The sequence below is a fragment of the Colletotrichum godetiae genome (assembly GCF_030913485.1).
Source record: "Colletotrichum godetiae strain CBS 193.32 chromosome Unknown BDP55scaffold_140, whole genome shotgun sequence".
In the NCBI taxonomy this organism is placed as follows: domain Eukaryota; kingdom Fungi; phylum Ascomycota; class Sordariomycetes; order Glomerellales; family Glomerellaceae; genus Colletotrichum; species Colletotrichum godetiae.
This window is the reverse complement of record NW_026851388.1, coordinates 1-21363: the sequence shown is the minus strand read 5'-3', so window position 1 is coordinate 21363 and position 21363 is coordinate 1. Positions and strand designations below refer to the sequence as shown.

Here is a 21363-nt window from a genome sequence, read left to right as displayed (position 1 = left end):
CCCAGTGTCCACAGGGAGAGGGCCACCCGCAGCCACGGCCACTGTCAGTGCCCGACTCGGCGCTGCCTCGGCTGAGAGACCTGATCGAAGGGGGGCTAGCTGCGATGCCAATCTGGGGGATCAACCTACTCCGGAAGACTGGACGGGCAGGCAAGTCACATCGTCGAGCTCTTCTCCCGAGCCATTGAGGCGGTCGGCAAGAAGAGAGGAAAACATGGTAAAGGCGCGGCTTGGTGGACGGAGGAATGCGCAGAGGCCCACAGAGCATACCGTGCTGCCCGCAACCAACAAGCCTGGGAGACGGAGCAAGATGCGCACCTTTATCTAATGGAGAAACGAAAAGGCGTTCCTGAGCACGGTGAGGAAGGCTAAGCGAGCATACTGGGGCCGGAAAGATCGATGGAGTCGCTTCAGACCGGGACCTGTACCAGATCATGGGTTGGCGGAAGGCGAGCCTACTGACCAGAGCACCCCCATTGGTTGTGGACAACCAGACGATCGAGGATACTAACGAAAAGGCTCAGCGCTTCGGGGAGCCCTTCTCGACAGGTTTAGTGCGGAAGATGACGCACCGGGTGACCCGTTTGACGTACCCGTCGTCCCGAGGCGAGCGATTACTTGGCAGGACAATGTTAGCGGAGAAGAAGTGAAGACGGCCACCTTAACAAAGACAACGACCCCTGGTGTGGACGGCATCACAACACGCCTCCTCCAGGCATGCTGGGATGTCATCTCGGAACCGGTCAGGCAGCTATTCCAGTCCTGTATGCGGGCCGGCCACTTTCCTCTGCCCTTCCGCAGAGCTGAGGTGGTCATGATCCAGAAGGCCGGCAGGGATGCCTCCAAGCCCGGGTCCTGGCGGCCGATCGCGCTCCTCTCGTGCCTGGGCAAGGGACTAGAGCGACTGATAGCCAGAAGGATGGCGTCCCTGGCGATTGTCGAGCGCATCATCAGTCCGCAACAGATCGGGGCTCTACAAGGCAGGTCAGCCGTCGATCTGACGACCTGCCTCACCCACGACATCGAGATGGCCCTCCTAAAAGGACTCACGGCGACACTTCTGACTATGGACGTAAAAGGGGCGTTCGACTCCGTCCTTCGGAACCGGCTCGTCATTAGACTGCGTCAGCAGGGATGGCCACATGGCCTGACCAGACTGATCTTTAGCTTCTGCTGCAACCGCACCGCTAGAGTCCGACTGGAAGAAAGCACAACGGAGTACTTCCCGCTGTCATGCGGGCTGCCTCAGGGGTCACCACTATCTCCCATTGCCTTTCTGCTCTACATCGCAGAGATACTTGAAGACGACCCGAACGCGCGATTCGGGTACGCGGACGACATCGCCACTCTGGCCATCAGCCCCTCCCTGGAGAGCAACGTCGCAATACTCAACCGAAGCGCAGCCGGCATTCTCAGATGGGGCTTGGAGAACAAGGTCTCCTTTGACCCGAGCAAGTGCGAGGTCATCCACTTTACTAGGAAGCACGGCCAGCCAGCGGAGCTGCCAGAGGTCCGGGCGGGGGATTTGGTGGTCAAGGCCTCGACGAAACCTGTACGCTGGCTGGGTGTCTGGTTCGACAAGAGACTGTCCTTCCGGCACCATGTCGACGCAAAAGTAGCTGCAGCAAAGAGGGCAGCTCAACATCTGAGACAGCTTACGAACACAAAGAGGGGACTCCCAGCGGCCGCCGTGCGAAAAGCCGTCGTCTCCTGCGTACTGCCGATCGCGCTCTTCGGCGCCGAAACATGGTACGCAGGTATCACGAAGCCGGCTTCGAGACGCCAAGCGGAGACAGACACGAATCCGCCTCTCCAAGGAAGACCCGTCAACACAGGCCAAAAGGGGCTCGTGCAGAAGATCGACAGCGTCATTACAGCGGCAGCAAGGGCCGTTCTGCCTGTCTGGAGGACAACGCCAACCAGTAGCCTCCTCCGAGACGCCGGCTTACCGTCAGCCAAAGTCGCCTTAGAGGGCGTCCGCTTACGGGCCGCAGTCCGACTACAGAGGATTGATCGCCGACACCCGCTAGTCGCGCGGCTCTCCCAGCAGGGACAGCAACAGACGAGACTACAACGGACGGCTGAACTTCTGCCAAGATGCGGAAGACCAGCGTTCCTTCAATCACAGTACCTGCCAAGCTCACAGGATCAGATAGTAGTTCAATGCAAAGAAGAGGCTGCGAAAGCTTTCGAGCGCTGGCTAAAGACAGTACCGGAAAGCCATATGATCGTCTTCTCGGACGGCTCCAGGGCGACGAACGGAGCCGTGGGGTACGGCTTCGTCATCTACCGAGACTCCAAACGCATAGCACAAGGGTGCGGCCGACTCGGACTAGCAGAAGTGTTCGACGCCGAGGTCGAAGGGGCGCGAACCGGCCTCAGAAGGGCTCTGCTCACCAATCGCGGTCATCCAATCCACATATGTATCGACAACACCAGCGTTATACAAGGCATCCGCGGCAAGGCGCCGGACTCGTCACAAGACGCGTTCCTCGAAATCCAAGAAGCGGCCAGGATATTTGATATACGGACGCACTGGTCCCCGGGACACCAGGGCATCGAAGGAAACGAGGCCGCGGACCGGCTGGCCAAAGAAGGAACGACACTGCCGGCGCGGATGGGTCAAATGGCAACACTAGCGGGCATCAAGCGGCTTGCAAGGGAAAAATTACAAAGCCAGCACAGGAGATGGTGGTATAAAGAGCGAAGGCCGCGGTACGCGGACTTGGGGCTTGAGGCAGCTCTGTCCAGCCCTCCTGAACTGGCCTTGCCGCGGGCTACGTTACATCACCTGCTGGCGGCACGATCGGGTCACGGGGACTTCGAGCAATATCACCGACGTTTCAACCACGACGACGCTCTAATGATGTGCTCTTGTGGAGAGGCGAAAGACGTGGACCACCTGGTCTACTGTCGACTAACGCTGGCGAGGAGGCAACGGTGGCCGACCCTCCACTCTCGCAGTATGCCCGAGCCCATAGGCCCTATGGGATCTCTCGAGGCCTACTTCAAGAGATTAATCACCGACCCACGAGGCTTCGAGGCCTTTCTCCGCGTGACGGACTTCTTCCAGAAGATCTGTCTGCGGTAGCAGCATCCACACCTACGTAGATGTGAGTGCGGACTACAAAGAACCTCCCGATTCCAAGGGACGATTTGGGAAAGAATGAAACTGGGGCACCAGCGGGAACCGGGGACAGACAGAACGCGTAGTGGCCACAAGGCATGATTTGGAGGACGATGTAAAGAGACGACGTACTGTAGAGTAGGTAGCCTTGGCTCACGGCCCTCCACGCCATATACCCTTCGGGAGGTCTGCGGTAAGGGCTCTAGCCCGGCCGCCACGGCGTTAAATACAACAACAACAACAACAACATGCATTGGAAGAATCATTGCACTCCTCTGTGGGTCTCAACTTGGAACTTTCACGCCAACTTGAAAGTTCCACCTCCACAGGTACCTCGATTAGTTTTCACACGAAACTTCCATGTCCATTCTCAGTATAAGAGCGGCCTGGTCCTCCGAGATCGGCACACCCGGGCATTAAAAGACCGTAACAGAAATCGGGTTTTACAATCGATACTTGGCAGGACTGTTAGAAAGAGAGTTGATACTAGATTGAGCGTATATGTGCTTTCAGGATACTTCAAAAAGACTTGACAATAGATCACTGTTTATGATCTACCTAGGACTTCTCAAAGCTGAGATATCTCAACTTCTTGGTGCACAACAGGTTGCCGCTAGTGCTGCACGGCGTTTATGACATATCAGCGCCAGCCCTTGATCTACCTCTATGAATCATGAAATCCATAATTACTTCTTTGAGTCCTATGTATCTCCTTCGCCAGCCGGTACCGTTGGAAGCGACTTCGTGACCTACGCTTCTTAGACCATCATTAATTAGACGCTGGGAATGCATGAAAATAATACAGGAATTGAAAGAACCTAACGGCCTCATAGTTGTTTCCGAGGAATTCACCCGCCAAGCTACACTGTCGGATTAGAAGTCCAAGTCGACATCGAGGCAAGGGGCCCGTATAGGGGCCACTTATAGACCGTACTTATAAGATCTATGGTCTACCTAACCTCTAGTTAGAACCTTTTTTTTATACCTTATATAGAAGTTAAATATATATCGATTTTAACCTCTTTATTATTTACGGTTTAAATTATTTTTATAATAAGAATATTAATACTAATTAATAATTAAATCTTATTATTATAGATTAATAAGGTATTTTATAAAATAAAAGAATAACCTTTTTAAACGGAACGTAATAGGAGATTTATATTAATTATTTAATAGAAAATAAGTAATAAAATATAGATCTTTATAACGGAATAAAATAAAGAAATTATAACCTTTACTTATTAATAGAAGGTCGATATTTATTATATTAATATATTATAATTAAAAAAATTATAAAAAAGTAACTAAGCTATTTATATTATTTTTATATATTCTTTTATTTAACTATTTAATAGTGTTATGGCCAGCTAGTCGTAGTAAGTATATTAATGAAAGTTAAGGTTACGAGGGCTAAATAAATAATGTTATAGTTATAAATAGCTTTTCTAAAGCTATGTCTATAAGTTATAAAATAAATAAGACTTTAATAATTAATTATAATCTTATTAAAAGGTATTCTTAATAAAGATAGCTAAAAGTAATCGTAAAATCTAATATTAAGTTAATTATTAAAAAAACTATAAAAAATCTATCCTTAAACCCGGCTTAAGTTTATATTATATATAAATCTCGTTTTTAAATATATCCTTTATCCGTATATTTACCTAATAGGTTCTATATCCTAAATATACGGGCTCTATATTATAAAAAGACGGGATCTATATTCTTAATATATAGATCTCTTTATCTTTTATTATTACGTAATTTAATTTATAATTCTTCCGTTTTATTAAAATAACGTATATATTCTATTTATTTATATATATATAATCGTATTATAGCTATTATAAGCCTATAGGGTAAGCCCTAGTCTTAGTTATATATATTAAGTTATAATATTAGGTCTCCCTTTTAAAAGTCTAGTCCTATAGACCTATAAGTAGGTATTTATAGCCTAGGTTAGGGTCCGTTAAGTTTACTTATTATAATATATTAATATAATATTAGGTCGTATTAAGAAATGTTTTTTAAAAAATATTATTTTAAAACTTTATTTAGCTTATAACGATATATCCGATCGTTTTAATTTTAACGATATTATATTTTATATTCGATATTTTTATATTAAGCGCCCGTATTAAATAGTTAATAATATAAAGACGTATTAAGGTTATAAAAACTTAAAGCGTCCTTATAACGGTCTTATTATTATATTAAGTTATAAATATATTATTTTTACTTATTATAATTTTTTTTATTAATATTTTTCTTAATACGACGGTTAAGCAATTAATATTAAAAATAGGAAGAGAAGGAGGAGGAAGTTAGTAATACTTTACTCGATCTTTATAAAAAGCTAGCTCGAATATAATCTAAGGTCTTTAAAGTAATAGGTCGCCTTACTTATATTTAGGTAATTTATAAAAAGGTAAAGGAGAGGTATATAGAGATTTTTTTTATAATATATAGGAGTTAGAGGAGGAAAATAATGTTTTTTTTATATTAGATGTTTATAAGCGGTAGGTCGTGAGTGATCTTTAGGTTATTAGCGTTTTTAACGATACCAATTAGTCTTCCTTTAGGATTAGTGACGAGTTTATATTTTTAGGATCGTTAGTGCCGTCTTTTAGTAATCTTTAAAAAGTTATTAGGAATTCTAGAGGTTTATAATAAGTTCTTATATATTTTCTTTATATCCGTAGTATTTTTATTTAATTAGGAACTTTAATATTCCGATTTTGATTTTATTATTAATAATTCGTTCGACTTTATATTTTAGTTCGTTGGGTTTTATAATAATATAATCTTCTATATATGAACCTTTAAATATTAATTTAAGAAGTAATAAACATAGTAAAACTTAAAGAACTTTTAAAAAAGGTATTTTTAGACCTCGAATTCGTATACTAATGTATAAAAAAAAATGCGGATAAATTAAGGATTAAAGGACTAATTTTAAAAGAGGGGAATAACGCCTATCTTTTTCGCCGCAATATTAAAACAAAATAATTAAATAATAAATTAAACTATAACAAACTTAGACCTTTCGAAATTATTTAGAAAGTCTTATTAATTAATTATAAATTAAGATTCCTAGATATAATAAAGTGTTATCCGGTCTTTCATATTTTACTTCTCGAATTAATACTTAAGGGTTTATATATAAAGGACTATATTATTATAAAACCTAACGAACTAGAATATAAAATCGAATAAATTATCGATAATAAAATTAAGAACGGAATATAAAAGTTTTTAATTAAGTAAAAATACTATAGATATGAGGAAAATATATAGGAACCTATTATAAACCTTTAGAATTCTTAATAGCTTCTAGAGGAATATTAAAATCAAAATTAAACCTAGGACTCCTAGCTATTATAACGTCCTAATTAATTATATTAAAAGTATTATTAAATTAAGCTTCCTATACTATAATAGACTCCTTAAGAGGAGTTATTTTTTTAAAAAGATTAAGGATAGCCCTATCCTTCTTAAAAACTATCCTCTTTATTTTCTATAAACGATCTAACTTTAATAAAGATTTATTTATATTAACCTATACCTAATATAAAGCCTCTACCCGTTTATAAAAAAGAAGCTCTTTTACTTCCTCCTTATACTTTAAACGATCAGCCTTAATTAAGAGACGATCTACTATCTATATATTAATAAAAAAATATAAATACAAAAAAAAAAAAACTTATAATCGTAAAGTATACTAACCGATATATTATAAAGACGACTATAACGAGTATATTTATAATACCTCGATTTTTCCTTAAGTATCTTATATTTTCGACTAACTAAACGATAATATAAATATAGTATTACAATTTAAAAATTATACTCCTTTATTTTAAAAGCTAGTTTAAGATAACGATAAGTTAAAGAATTAGTAAATATTTTAATAATATTCTTAAATAAAGACTAAAAAAAACTAATAAAGGAACCTATCGACTTATTTATAGGTCTATAGGACTAGACCTTTAAAAGGGAGACCTAATATTACGACCTAATATATATAACTAAGACTAGGGCCTACCCTATAGGCTTCCGGCGGCTATAGCGTACTATATATATATATATAGATGGAATATATATATTATTTAAAGAACGGAAGAACTATAGAACAGGTTATATATAAATAAGAAGGGTAATTATATAATAAAGTAATTATAATAATTACTTTAAGTAATTACTTATTAATATTTACTTAATAATTACTAATAAATAGAATATATATACGGATAAAGGATATATTTATATTTAGGACCTATATATAATATAAACTTAAGCCGGGCTTAAAAATAAACTTCCTATAGCTTCTTTAATAATTAATTTAATATTAGATTTTACGATCGCTTTTAACTATCTTTATTAAAAACACCTTTTAAAAGACTATAATTAATTACTAAAGTCTTCTTTACTTTATAACTTATAAATATAGCTTTAGGGAAGCTATCCACGACTACGACACTATTTATTTAGCCTTCGTAGCCTTTACTTTTATTAATATACTTACTACGACTAGCTAGCCGTAATATAGTATAAGGAGCTTTATAGTTAGTATAAGGCTATTATCCTTTTTTTATTTAAAGATAATTTATATTTTTTAAGGACCGTAACTTCGTAATTAGGTCTTTTATTAAGAGCGTCTATTTTATTATTTTTTAAACCTTTTTAATAAATAATTCGGAAGTTGTATTCTAATAGAAATTCGCTCTATCTAATTTATTATTTATTTAGGTTCTTATTTATTATAAAGTTTATAAGATTCTTATAGTTTATATAGACTATAACTTTATATTTAGTTCCGGATAATTATAGCCTCTATTTTTAAAATACTTTAATAATAGCTATTAATTCCTTATTATATATTTATTAATTTAGCACTATTTTATAAAATAATTTAGAATAAAAGCAGTACAAATAAAAATTTCTTTATTTATCTTATTATTTTAAAATAGCTCTTATAATAAAATCCGAGGCGTCGGTCTCGACTTCGAAAGGTTTTTAAGGGTCCGGGATTATAATTACTAGCTCGGAGATAACTATATTCTTAACTTTAATAAACGCCTCTTTATATTTAAAGTCCTAAATAAATAAATTATCTTTTTATATTAAGTTATTAAGAGGTTTAATAATATTAGTATAATCTTTAAAAAATCGTTAATAAAGATAAACGAATTTTAAAAATCTTTATACGTCCTTAACGTTTTATAATATAGGGTAGTCCTTAATTACTTCTACTTTTAAAGTTTATATATAAATTTATTTTAATATAATAATATATTTAAAGAAATCTACCTTCTATATATAAAACTTATACTTAATAAGTTCGGTGTATAATTAAATATCTTAGAGTTTTTAAAATATTATATGGATATATCTTTTATATATTTTAAGGTTAGGAAAGAAGATAAGGACGTTATTAATATAAACGATAATAAAAATATTAACGTATTCCTAGAGTATATAGTTAATTATTATTTAAAAGATTATTAGTATATTAATAAGTCTAAAGGGTATAACGAGGTATTTAAAAAGTCCTTTATAGGTTCGGAACGCCGTTTTTTATTTATCTCCTTTTTTAATTCGGATTTAATTAAATACTTCTTTAAGGTTTATTATAATAAACTAACTAGCTCCGTATAATAGGTCTTTAAGTTTAATAATAAGAGGTAAGGGATAGTAATTCTTTTTCGTAATTTTATTAAGTTTCTTATAATCGATAATAAGTCTTAATTTCTTTTTTCTTTTTTTTAATATAAAGAATAAAGATACTTTTATAAGAGAATTCGATAATCAAATATATCCTTTACTAAGTTTTTTACTAATATATTCATTAAAGTATTTTTATTCTTTTTAATTTATAAGGTATATTAAAAAGAACCTAGGTTATATTCCTTTCTTAAGTTCGATTTCTATATCCTAACTATTATATTCTAATAATCCTATTTCTTCAGGTTTTATAAATAATTTTATATATTTCTAGTACTCTTTAGGTATAATCTAGAGTTATTACGATCCTTAATTATCGATACCCGGTACGAAATTCCTATAGTTTTCTACTATTTTAATAAACACTATATATCGTATTCGTTTTTATTCTTTAAGTATTATAAAAAATTCGTTTAAACCCTTTTTTTTAAATCGTTTGATAACTAAATTTCCCTATTAAACTTAGCTAGTTATTTAGTCTATCTATAGGTTATATTTTCGTAACTATAAAATTCTTAAAATAATATCGATATCTTTAATCTCTATAATATCGTATCATAATTACTTTTAATAATTATTAATAATTATCGAGAAGAATATGGTTTCTCGATGAATATATCCTTTATTATAGCTAACTCTTTTTCTTTTTATATTTTATAGTCGATATAGGTTATTTTTATATATTTGTAATATATCGAGTTTATTTATTATTTTTAATAATATATAACTTTCTTATATACCGCTATCGATTATAGTACGTAGTTTTCATTTATATATATTAAATAGAATTAATAAGTATATATCGTTATATTATCTAGTTATATATAGGAACTTATTTTTAATATTCGCCTCTCGTCGTTCTTTTACAATTAGCTTTTTTAGGTTTTTACTATTCTCTTTTTTAATCGGTCTTTTTATTTAACTAGTTCTTATTATTCTCTTTATATTTATACTTTATAAATATAATAGATTTAATATTAATTATATCTATATTTATACTAGTCTATATCTTAGTTATATTAATAACTTATAAAAAAGCTTAGGTCTAGTCCGAAAGTCGCTCTATCGGTTTTATTAAAATAAATAAATATTTAGTTCGGTAATTAATTGTTAATATAGACGTCCTTAATAGGTTAGTTATTACGTTTTTATAGGTAGAATTAATTATTCTTTTTAAGTAAGAAGTATTAAAAATATTTATTATTTAAGTACTCTACCTAAAATAACTCTTTATAAAATATATTCTTAATATTAAGTAAAAAGTAATCTTTTTTAGTTTGGGATATTATTAATACTTTTTTAGGTTCCCTTATTTTATAAAACTATAAAGTTTATTTATTATTAAGTAGGTCGATATTCTAGTATCTTATTTCGTCAAAATCCTTTCTAAAACTAGTATTGTTAATATTAAAATAAGATCCTTAACTAATTTCCGTCTAAATATATTATCGAGTAATATTATAAAATTCGTCTAAATCGTAAAGTAAGTCTTTATTAAAAACGAAATTACTAAAACTAGCTTATAATTCTTTATTAATTTAAAAGTCGATTTTTCCTTTAACTTTTTTGAAATTAAGATCTAATCTCTTAATAACTTCGATTCTATCTTCGCATAATAGATCTTTAAGTTATTCCTTAACCTTATAAATAAATTTTTTATTTCTATCTTCTCATCTTATTATATAAATAGACTTAATTAGGATTTCTTCTTTTCTTACTACTACTAAGGTCTTAATTAATAATAATATAATATCGTATTCTAATCGACCTTTATTTTTAAGTTTTTTAAAGTACTATCCTATTTATTCTTTACTTTCTTAATACGTAAAATAGTTATCGTTATAATAGATTATCTATAATAATTATATATAAAGAACTTCTTTAATCGTAAAATTAGTTTATTTTTCTAAAATAAATTAATATTAAATACGCTTAAGTTATCGGTAATCTCTAGCTATATATCTAGCTTTATCGTAATTATAATATTTAAATTTCTTTTTCTAATAAAGTTACTTTTTCTTAATAATATTAAGATTTATAAGTCCGTTATAATATCCGTTTATAGTAATTATTAATCTACATTTACGTCCTATATTAGGTTTAGGTTAATTATTCTAGGTACTCTATCCTTTACGTTTAAAACGTCGTTTATAAAGTCGGTTATCGATCTTAACTATTATATCGATATATTTATAAAGTTCGTCCGGTCGGTCTTATTAAAAGAGTTCGTCCTTAACTTTCTTTTTTAAGCCGTAATAAAAAGCTATTATAAATATATTATTACCCTAATTAAATTTAAAAGTAGTCTATTAGAATTCCGAAGTATACTTATTAATTAAGGCCTTTTAAATAAAAATTATAAGTTTTTATTTGGTAATTCGTTCTTTATCGGGGTTACTAAAGGTCTTTTTAAGTCTCTTCTCGAACTCTTTATAATTATTAAAGATCTTTTTAATATCGTTATTTTAAAGTTTATATATATTCTCTAAGTAGTCTTTTATAAAAAGTTCAAATTAAGCAAGGGTACTTTTCTTAAAGAATAAAGCTATATAATAAACCTTATTTATTTTTAATAAAGAAAGAGGTTCCGTAATAATATAAATAGGCCATAGTTTAGGTAAGAAATCCTTAAAAATATCCGGGGACCCGTTATAAGGTTCCGGTTTAAAGTACTTAGCTTTAAATATAAAAAAAGGTCGTGGTATTAAAAGTTAAGTATAAATCTATTTATTTTTATTTTTAAAAGTAAGTATTATATTATATAGTTATTAAATAGTTAGCGGAGCTACTTATATAAGCTACGTAGTACTATTACTATTAACGGTTAATATATTTATACTATTTAGTTAGTCTTTTATAAAATAAACTTACTAAATAAAAGCAATTAAAGTATTATAGCTAACTAGTCGTAATAAATATATTTATAAATATTAAGGCTATAATATTAAAAAATAATATATCGTAATCGTAAATAGCTTCCTTAAAACTATATTTATAAATTGTAAAATAAATAAGGCTTTAATAATTAATTATAATTTTATTAAAAAGGTTCTTAATAAAGATAGTTAAAAACGATTATAAAATTTAATATTAAGTTAATTATTAAAGAAGCTATAAAAAGTCTATTTTTAAGTCCGGCTTAAGTTTATCTTATATATAAGTCTTATCCTTAAATATATCCTTTATAATATCTTTATTTATAATTATTTAATAGTTTACTAAACGGTCGTCCGTTCTATTTATTTATAATCGTCCGTCCTATTTATTTACGGGCGTCTATTCCTTATTTTATTATATAATCGTAGTTACGTAACTTATCTATAGCTCTTCCGTCTTGGGAAGAATTATCCTAAGTTCGTACTTCTATATATATAGTATAGTAGCCGCCGTAGGTCTTTATAGGGCAAGGCCCTAGTCTTATAATGCGTATTAAGTCGTAACACTATCTTATTTATTCATAAATATTCGTCTTATTTATTTATAAATATCCGTCTTATTTATTTATAAACGTCCGTTTTTTATTTTATTATATAATTATAGTTACGTAGTTTATTTATAATTCTTTTATTTTGAGAGGAGTTATTTTAAGTCCGTATTTATATATATATAACATAGTAGCCGCTACGGTCTTCTAAGGTAGGACCCTGGCTTTACTATACGTATTAAGTCGTAATAAATAACTTTTAAAAGTATAGTCTTTAATTAAATAAGCTTATAAATCTTATATATGAAACTAATAAATATAATATTAAAATACGTTAATCTAATACTAGTTTTAAAATTAGATTTTATAAAACTAATTTTATAAAGACGTTTTATATCGTAAAGAAGAGAAATTATTTCAAAAATCTATAAACGTTAATAGAAGAAAAAGTTATTATACTTATTTAATTATTTATGTAAGTTATTATTAAGAGGTCTTATATATATTAAAGTAAATAAAGTTAGCCATTTAAATATAAAGTTACTTGATAAAAAGTCGGGTAGAAGTTAGTAATTAAGCATTTAGTATAATATATCTAGTTTTCTAGTTATATAATATATGATATATATTAGTGCCCTAGGGATGCCTCCACTAAGGGGATATAACGTATTTAATAATTATTAATATATATTATAAAAACATAAATTTAAAATCATACTTCAATTACAATTTAAATATAAACTAAATTTGAACTAGTTTCAAAACACCCTTTATAATGCGCTTGATTATTCACTTTATATAAGATTCTATAATTACTTTTAGCTATTTTTATTAAATTCTCTTTAATAAACATACAATTACTTAAAACATATTTTATAATTTCTAAGATTAGTCTTTTTTAAGGTTAGTTAATGATCTTTTTTATTATTACTTAAGTTTTATAGCTTTAATCCTTATAGATCTATTGGTCATAATTAGTTAGTTAAAATATAAAGTTAACTATTTATATACAAAGCTATAATTTAAAAGAATTTCTATAATAGAACGTTAAGCGGATATTAATGAGAGGGGATAGTAATTAGAGTTTAGTAAATTAATAAATATTTATTTAAAGGGATTTAACTTTTTATATAATTAAGTATTTTAAGCCTATAATATCTTAAAATAAAAGTATATATAATATCTATAAAATAATATATTACGTAAACTAAATAAAAGGTATAGAGGTCGGGTAGCCTATATTATAGATTACTGCTTGAGACCCCCTTTTAACTATTGTTAGGTCGTCTACCTCACCATAAAACAGGGGAAGGAATAGTTGGCCAGGGCTACCTTAGGTTGAAATCGTTAGGCCTGACCAATGCGAAAATCAGGTGTAGATAGACCAGTCGACATATGCTTTCACGTTCCTGACTAGATATTGACACTGGAAGCAATGCACTAAATATGCACGACCTGCTTGCTACGGCTCACACGCGCCACGGCGGAGATCTCGCGATAGGGAGAACCTGATGGCGAGACATAGCGTGGCACACCGGGTCCACTACAATCCCTGAAACCCATCCCTAGATTCCTTTCGAGATTCCTGTGCGAATTCCTCGCAAATTCTTCCCCTAATTTGGATGCATGATAGTCGCGAGTGGGCGGGATTTTCGCCAAGGGAGACAAATAGTCACATATGAACAATGTTAGCACGTATACTTCGTGCCAGCCGCTTTCACCGTGGCATCAACAGATCGAGCTTATATAACACCCTGAGGACACCATCACTCAATCCCATGCTCGTACTGATCTTACTTGTCCTACTGTGTCTCTAGCAAGTAGAGAATCTGGTTTGCTTACTCCTACTAATCCTCATTATGCACTTCCCCAACCCTTTTTCGTACGCTCCACAAGACACGTACGAACAATACTCCCTCATTGCGAGGCACAATGGCGAAACTCCACAATCAACGGATGCCATGGACGAGTCCAGCAACAATACAAATACTAACGATAACTCTCTCGCTTTGCTAGGATCTACGAAAAACCCAGTATTGTCCTTCCTTGACAAGCATCTACACTCCGGTGGTGACCTCCAATGGAAGAGCCGCTTGGTCTCCGTCCTGGAGCTCTCTGCACTTCTACTTCCTGCTTTCGTCGTCAACGCATTCATTTACTTCACCACGGCCCCGAGCAACGGACTCAAGCGAAGAAAGCTGGGCCACACAGCATATTTAGACGGCCTCCGAGGTGTCGCAGCCTTTGTCGTCTACATCTTTCACTATTCTTACCTTTGGTTTCCGGACCTTCGCTGGGGATACGGTGTCGAAGATCACCACATGTTCTGGCAGATGCCCATCATTCGAGCTTTGCACTCAGGACGAGCTAGCGTCACTGTCTTCTTCGTCATCTCGGGCTTCGTTCTCACCCTGAAGACCCTGACGATGATTCACAACCGCAAGGTAGACCAGGCTCTGAGTGTACTAGCTGGATCCGCGTTCCGCCGCCCTTTGCGACTATATCTTCCCATTTTTGCTTCAACATTCATCATCGCTCTTCTGGTCTATTGGGGGAACTATATGAGAGATCCATCAGGAGCACCTATCCCACCGAGAGGACAAACCCTTACTGAACAGCTACGGCACTGGTTTTGGAGCTCGATCAATTTATCGAACCCGTTTCGACCCATCATTAACAGAGAGAACATGGGAGGAAGCGAGTATGACGGACATCTATGGACAATACCTGTTGAGTTCAAAGGTTCGCTGCTCGTATTCTTCCTTCTACTTATCTTTGCTCGGACAAAACGGTGGATTCACCTGGTTGGCGTTATGGGTACAGCCTTCTGGCTTGTTCGTATCGGCGACTGGGATCAGTCTCTTTTCTGTATAGGCTTGTTACTTGCAGAAATCTCTATCATCCTTCCCAACAGCAGCCTGTCGTCAGAGGCAGCCGAACATGAGACCCTCGGCTACGGCAACGCGATCACTACGGAGTTTGGATTGAAGATCATCTACATCTTTCGTCACGCCGGTACTTTGGCTCTCTTTTTTCTCGGCTTGCATCTTTTCTCGTACCCGGAGTATTACGGTTCATCGACTCCGGGTTTCATTACAATTTCCCAGTGGGTGCCTGCCTACTACCAAGCTACTTCAGACCGGACTCAACTCTTCTGGAACTCTATTGGCGCTGTCATATTCGTCTTTGCCTTGATGTACTCCCCGGCCGTATCATTCAACCTCGATGTCTCATTTCTGAGGGTTTGCAACTTTCGTTTGCCCTGGTACCAAACCAGTCCTAGCCTCAATGACAGAGATAAGGAAGAACTCGCAGCGGCAACGTTTTCAGATTACGAAGCAGCCAGGTTCGAACCGCTTCTCCAGCGGCCCTTTACCACGAGCTTCGCCCAATACCTAGGGCGCATCTCGTACTCCCTGTATCTATGGCATGGTGCCATAAACCACATAATCGGAGTGAGATGGCTGTCTCCGGCGTATTCCGCGCTGCAGCTTGCTCAAACCCAGGCTCAAACACTTACAGAGGGTGGCAACGAGGCCGCGGCAATAGACTTAATGCAAACGGCTTGGAGTGCGTACAGGCTTGCGTTCTTGTACGGAACCCTCGTCAACACCGTTGCACTCTTGTGGGCGAGCGATGTCTTCAATGCATTGGTGGATGTAAACGCCGTCAAGCTCACTCGTTGGTTCGGTGAAAAGGCATGGAGGAGGGATTGACTAAACATGTAATCTTGTCCCTTATCCATGCGATAAGCCTCATAAGCGTCCAAATCATTTTTTCATGGCATTTCCATTGAATAGTTACTGAAAATCAAATCCTTCTGTTCAAAAACCAAGAAGACACGTGTCGTATGTAATGTGCACACCGCAAAAGTCGGGCCTCTATTAGCATTATCGGGTTTGTGACAGCAGGGGTAGCAAAAGAATCACGATGATAGGCATTTACAACTAATGGCGAAGTGTGTGCGCTCATGGCTTCAGAGCATGTACACTCTGTATGGATCATTGCTCTGCCCTGATTACTATAAATACTCCATCGAGTGTTAACTAGCGTAAAGAAACCACCCCCATCACAGCACCAGTCTAACTCCAAACAGGCATTTGAATCCTCTGATTGACCAAAGAAATGTAACGGATTGTCCCCGTGGTGATATCGCGTGTAAGGACTTGGCATTGGTAACTGAACAAAGATAAGAGCTCTCAAACTAAAAATATCCGGAATCATCAGACATGCGTGTGCGTTCTAGGAAGCAATTCAGGATCCCGGCTCTCCTAGTTTCATTCTTCATCTGCCTAAAGCTTGTTCAGATGTTCAACAGACATCGATCCGTTATCTGCGATGTGAAAACGAAATTCGTCGTTTATACCATCGTTACGGCTTCTTTGGAAAAATTGAACTCATCCATAATCGAAACATCTACTCCTCAACCGCAAAGTAGTTGCGCTACTTCATGTCTTCTGAGACTAAAAGACCACCAAGGGAGTCGCCAAGAACTCATCGCGCTGATGAACATTTATCCCTTCGTCCAGAAGGACGCGTGCCATCTCAACAAGGCCATTCTGAGCAGCGCTATACAGAAGGGGATCTTCCTCTTCAGAGCTTGCCCCGGCTATCAGAAGACTGTTGCAAACCTTTGCATGTCCTCTTATGGCGAGCGGGGCCCTGCCATGAACACGTTCGTTCGTCGACGTGGGCATCCTTACTGATTAATGCGTCGACTACATGTTGATTATCGCCGGCACTCGCGCATAAGCGTGAAAGGAAATATCCAGCGAATGTGGCCCCGATAGAATCTGCATAAATTTTGAGGAGGAGGTCACAAATTTCTGTGTTTTGCTTCAACATGCAGTAATGGAGTGGTCGAAGGCCATTCTTGAAACGAATCTGATCCACTTGAGCTTCGTGCGCTAGGAGAATGTTGGTAGCATCAAAGTGGTCAATCTTGACTGCGAGAAGTAGGAGTGTCAGGCTTCCGTCGTTCTCCGTGTCAAGATCGTGCAGGCTGTTGGCTAGGTGGAACGCAATGCCTTCAACATCACCAGATAGGGCGCATTGGTGGAGAGATATCTTGGAATAGTTGATGCCTTGTTGGGGCGCGGAGCCAGATTCATGTCGAACGCTCGAACTGTCTTGGTAGACTGACTTGAAGGAGATCGACTGGTTCCTGATGCATCGTCAGACACCTCGTATTCTTTCTTGAAAGAGAGACTTGGGTTGGTCATTGTCAACATTGAAAGAGTGAAGAGTCGACTTTTTTCTCGAAGCTCTTTAAACCGGAACTTGAATTTCTGGGATGTCCATACTAATAGCGGGCATGATCCGAGACGATGCATCGTATATGTCGTCCATATCATCGATTGTCGGTCGATGGCTGCGTTGGCTTGATTTAAATGCATCACCTTTAGCTACCAGTGTCCCATAAACACCACGGCAAAGGCGAGGACTCTTGTAAGTGAGGATTCCGAAATGTTCGTGCAGATAGAGAACCTGCTCCTGTTCTAAGTCTTCTAAAATCGGGGAAATGATAGGATATTTCCACCCTGGTAGCAATCGCCAACTAAACTTAGCTAGTCGCGCTCGCTTTGATGATACTTCGAGAAGAGCAATATCGGCTTGCTCTTGTGGTTCCTCGTAGTACCGCGACACCAGAATATTCAATGCCAACTGGAGAACTCGAGGGTTTACCATAGAGATGATAATGGGCTTGGACCACACACCTATCATGTCTGTATTATTTCGAAGCATGCTGCTTTTCCATTCCTGTCGATGCTTGAGAAAGTCGGCGCGCTACTCGCCAGTAGGATTATCTGGGACAAGGCCGCACTCTCGCTTTTACGATTTGAAGGAAGAATTCACTTGATTTCTTGCAAGTCATCACGCCACTTTGTCAGCTCAACATACCCCCTTCTGAGTATTGTCGGTGGGTTGTGCCTTCCTGACATTGCCACAGTAATCCTAACCAGATAAGTTATACTTGGCAACGTGATCCCACGTTTGTATGTGGTTCTTGTGTTCACATCCATCCGGTGTCGATGTAGTAGTTTTACAACCTCGACATGCCTACAAGCACACACGCTGTGTAATATAGTCATGCCCTCGTGGCTCTTGGTGTGGAGCTTCTCTTTGAAAAAGTCTAGTTCGAGGAGCATTTGTAAGAAGTTGGCATCCGAGATTTGTCTGCCTCGGGAAAATGGTCTGGCGTCAATGAAGATGGCATTATAAATCAGCTAACCTTCGCTTGCAAGCTAGAACTCTGAGCCACCGTGAGACGCAAACCATTTTAAACTGTGTCTGAAAGTCGGTCGGCGAGTTTGTTGCCACAAGTGCACCAGAACAGAGAACGGTGGCAAGTTTCGAAAGAGGGCTCGGTGACTAAACCATGCACTAGATCTGGCGAACAATGAGACACAACCAAGGAGGCTGTGTGTAGATGGCCGTTCATGAAGGCCGAGAGAAGTGGAGTGCAGCCATAGCAATCCCGAACAGAGATATCCGCACCACATCTCAACAAGGTTAGTACCTTTATAAAGGTCGAGTTCCTACCCCGGGCGCATGCTTCGTGTAGCAAATTTCTCTCACGATCACCTCGCTCATGAGTTATATGTGACGGGTACTTTGCCAGGAGATGCTCGAGACACTTGATGCAATTCGACTGAATGCATACTGACAATGATGTATAGTCCATTGTTGTGGTTCTGACAAACACATGTTCCCTGGGTCTTGGAGATTTGCAACAGGGTCTATCTCGACCTCCTGAATCTGCTAAATATACATTTTTAGGCACGACAATTCGTCGTCGCCGCGAATGATGTCAGACAAGACTTTGAATATGAAGTAGTCAGTAGGGATACGAGCTTGCGCGATTTCCAGCAGCATTCGCACACTTTGATCGCGAGCGTCTTGGTAGCTGGCAATGTAGTAGGCTCTTCTCTCCCATTCGATTACCGTTTCGTGGTGTCTCAGTACAAGAAATTGCATCACATCGGATATAAAATTGGTCGTTACTATTTGCCACTCCTGACCATCTCTACAAATGAGAGGCTTGTCCAGAAATAAATGGAGAATCACGTTGCTGATCACATGGTTCATGTATCTAATACTGAGGCTCAAAGCTGATGTAAAGTCCTCCAAACGCTTTTTGTACTCCACGTGAAGATAGAAGATGGTAAGTGCTAACGTTGGTTTTCCGCGTTTGATGGCATTGTTTAGAGGCAAACTAGTCTGTGGGAATGATAGGTCTAGTAATTGCTGGGATAACGGAAGGTATTAAGAAGAGGTACGTCTGCTAGCGCCGGATTAAACATCAGCAGAGTATCGAGTTTGGTACCTTTTTAAAAACTTGCCGGCGCAAGTTCAGCTGCTTCCGAGCCTGGAAGCTCCGTTAAATGATGTAGAAGCTTTATACGCATCTCATTAGCATCTATAGTTCTGTTAAGGGCCATGCTGACCCGATGAAGCCGACTCGTCTCTTCTAGTGAAGAAAGCTGTGGAGGTTCTGGTGATATGCTTAAGTATAGATTGATGGTATTCGCCATACCTGGATTTGAGAGTTTGTCCACTACGTTACTAGGGTGATCATATGCTGAGGGGGCCTATTGTATGAGCTTGCGGACCATCCTGTAGTAAGAGTGAGCATGTAGAGACAGTGTCTTTAATGCAAAGTTTGATTGAGTGAGGGCGAGTAATTACTAGGAACAGACGTTTCGACCATCGTGGCTTAAAAAGAAGACTATGGGGTATCAAGGTAAGTGAGCAGATTGCCAACTGCTACCGGCTAATGCCGACATTCGTACCAGCTTCGAACTTTTGTCAGGGGGTTTAACTTTTCCAAACCCTGACGAACCCCTAATGCTAATAAAAGAGTTATGTAGGTCTCTTTCGATAGTGCTCATTGGCTCGGGTTTGTACTCCTTACTCGCGCTAGCTATATTTTTTACTAATTTGCCTGTATGGAAATATGACATATCGGCGCGTGGATGTGAAGCCAGCGGTACTTCTTCGTTCTGATTCCGCAGTCTGACAAATGGACGAGGAAGTGTCTGGCTCGTTTATTACTCTAGTTATTCTGCAAAAATTCGCATTCTCTAGTGGGCCTCGGTGCATTCGCAGGCTCGGGAAATGCTCCATTCGGTATCAAATCAGATATCCACCTGCGCAGGGCTTAGCCACAGCAACCAATGAGCGAGAAGTTCTCGGAAATAATGTTCAACTGTTCTAGCCACCGGTCAACCGACATTAAGAAATAAGTGAAGATAGATCGGAGGTCCTTAATCCGACATCATGTAAATCCTCGGCGCAGCGAGATTGCTAAAGGGTGGTTGGAGGAGCGACAATGCGCAGCACACAGATTATGCCAAGAATTAACCAAATGGCACTGCCCCAAAGCCGTTGGATCTTCAAGCAGGAAAGACCCTCTCCATGGGTTATTCGGTCAAAATATAACTCCCGACGGTAATGAACAATCGGTCTCAGAATGGAAGTGGCTAGTCTCTGTTATGGAAGTTGTGACGTGACGCCACAAACTAGTGAATGCAAATAGAGTGGATATCATTGGTTTGGCCTTGTCCCGTTATACAATAGGTACATAAGACAGGTCTCCATACAACGTATTAGTCTTCCAAGCCGACCATGCCTGTATCTTCTTCGCGATATTGATAAGTCGTGAGTTGGAAACATAATTAATAACTCAGATGACGCGGGGATTTTCAGTCATGATGATGAACGAAATGATTTAAGAACCCTCGGCTTCTGAGACCGGGCAAACATTCGGCTTAGTGCGATGCCTAACGAGAAAGGGGTGCAAGTCTCACGGAATGACTGAGCACAGAGAGCCCCATTAGATGTGCTGTGAATACTGACTAACCTGAAACACAACCTTCTCGAGCCATCGAAGATTGGTCGATCAAAAGCACTCACTCTTGAACAGAGCGTAGGGACTTTGATTAGCCCTGGCAAAGTCAAATGTCGTCCCAGCAGCTCTAAGGCTGTTGTGATATTGTTGATTCTTTCATTGGCACTTCTTGACTAAGCGGCATCGTGGATTCCCAGGTCCCTCCAGGCCAGCAAGTGCTGGCGAGAGTCCGTC

At 37.6% G+C, this 21363-nt stretch overlaps 2 protein-coding genes across 2 annotated transcripts; one reads left to right on the top strand and one right to left on the bottom strand.

Moving 5' to 3' along the window:
• Positions 1-14473: 14473 nt before the first annotated feature.
• BDP55DRAFT_522261 (acyltransferase 3) lies at positions 14474-15976 on the top strand (the record flags this gene model as incomplete). The annotated part of the gene is made up of 2 exons (XM_060567782.1): positions 14474-15474; positions 15625-15976. Coding segments are annotated over 2 exons (1353 nt in total), but the record flags the coding sequence as incomplete, so codon positions are not given.
• Positions 15977-17546: 1570 nt separating this feature from the next.
• BDP55DRAFT_639471 (uncharacterized protein) lies at positions 17547-18427 on the bottom strand (the record flags this gene model as incomplete). The annotated part of the gene is made up of 3 exons (XM_060573257.1): positions 17547-18065; positions 18180-18233; positions 18353-18427. The coding sequence occupies 3 exons, from the start codon at positions 18425-18427 to the stop codon at positions 17547-17549; spliced, it is 648 nt and encodes a 215-aa protein (XP_060421385.1).
• Between the last annotated feature and the right edge of the window lie 2936 nt (positions 18428-21363).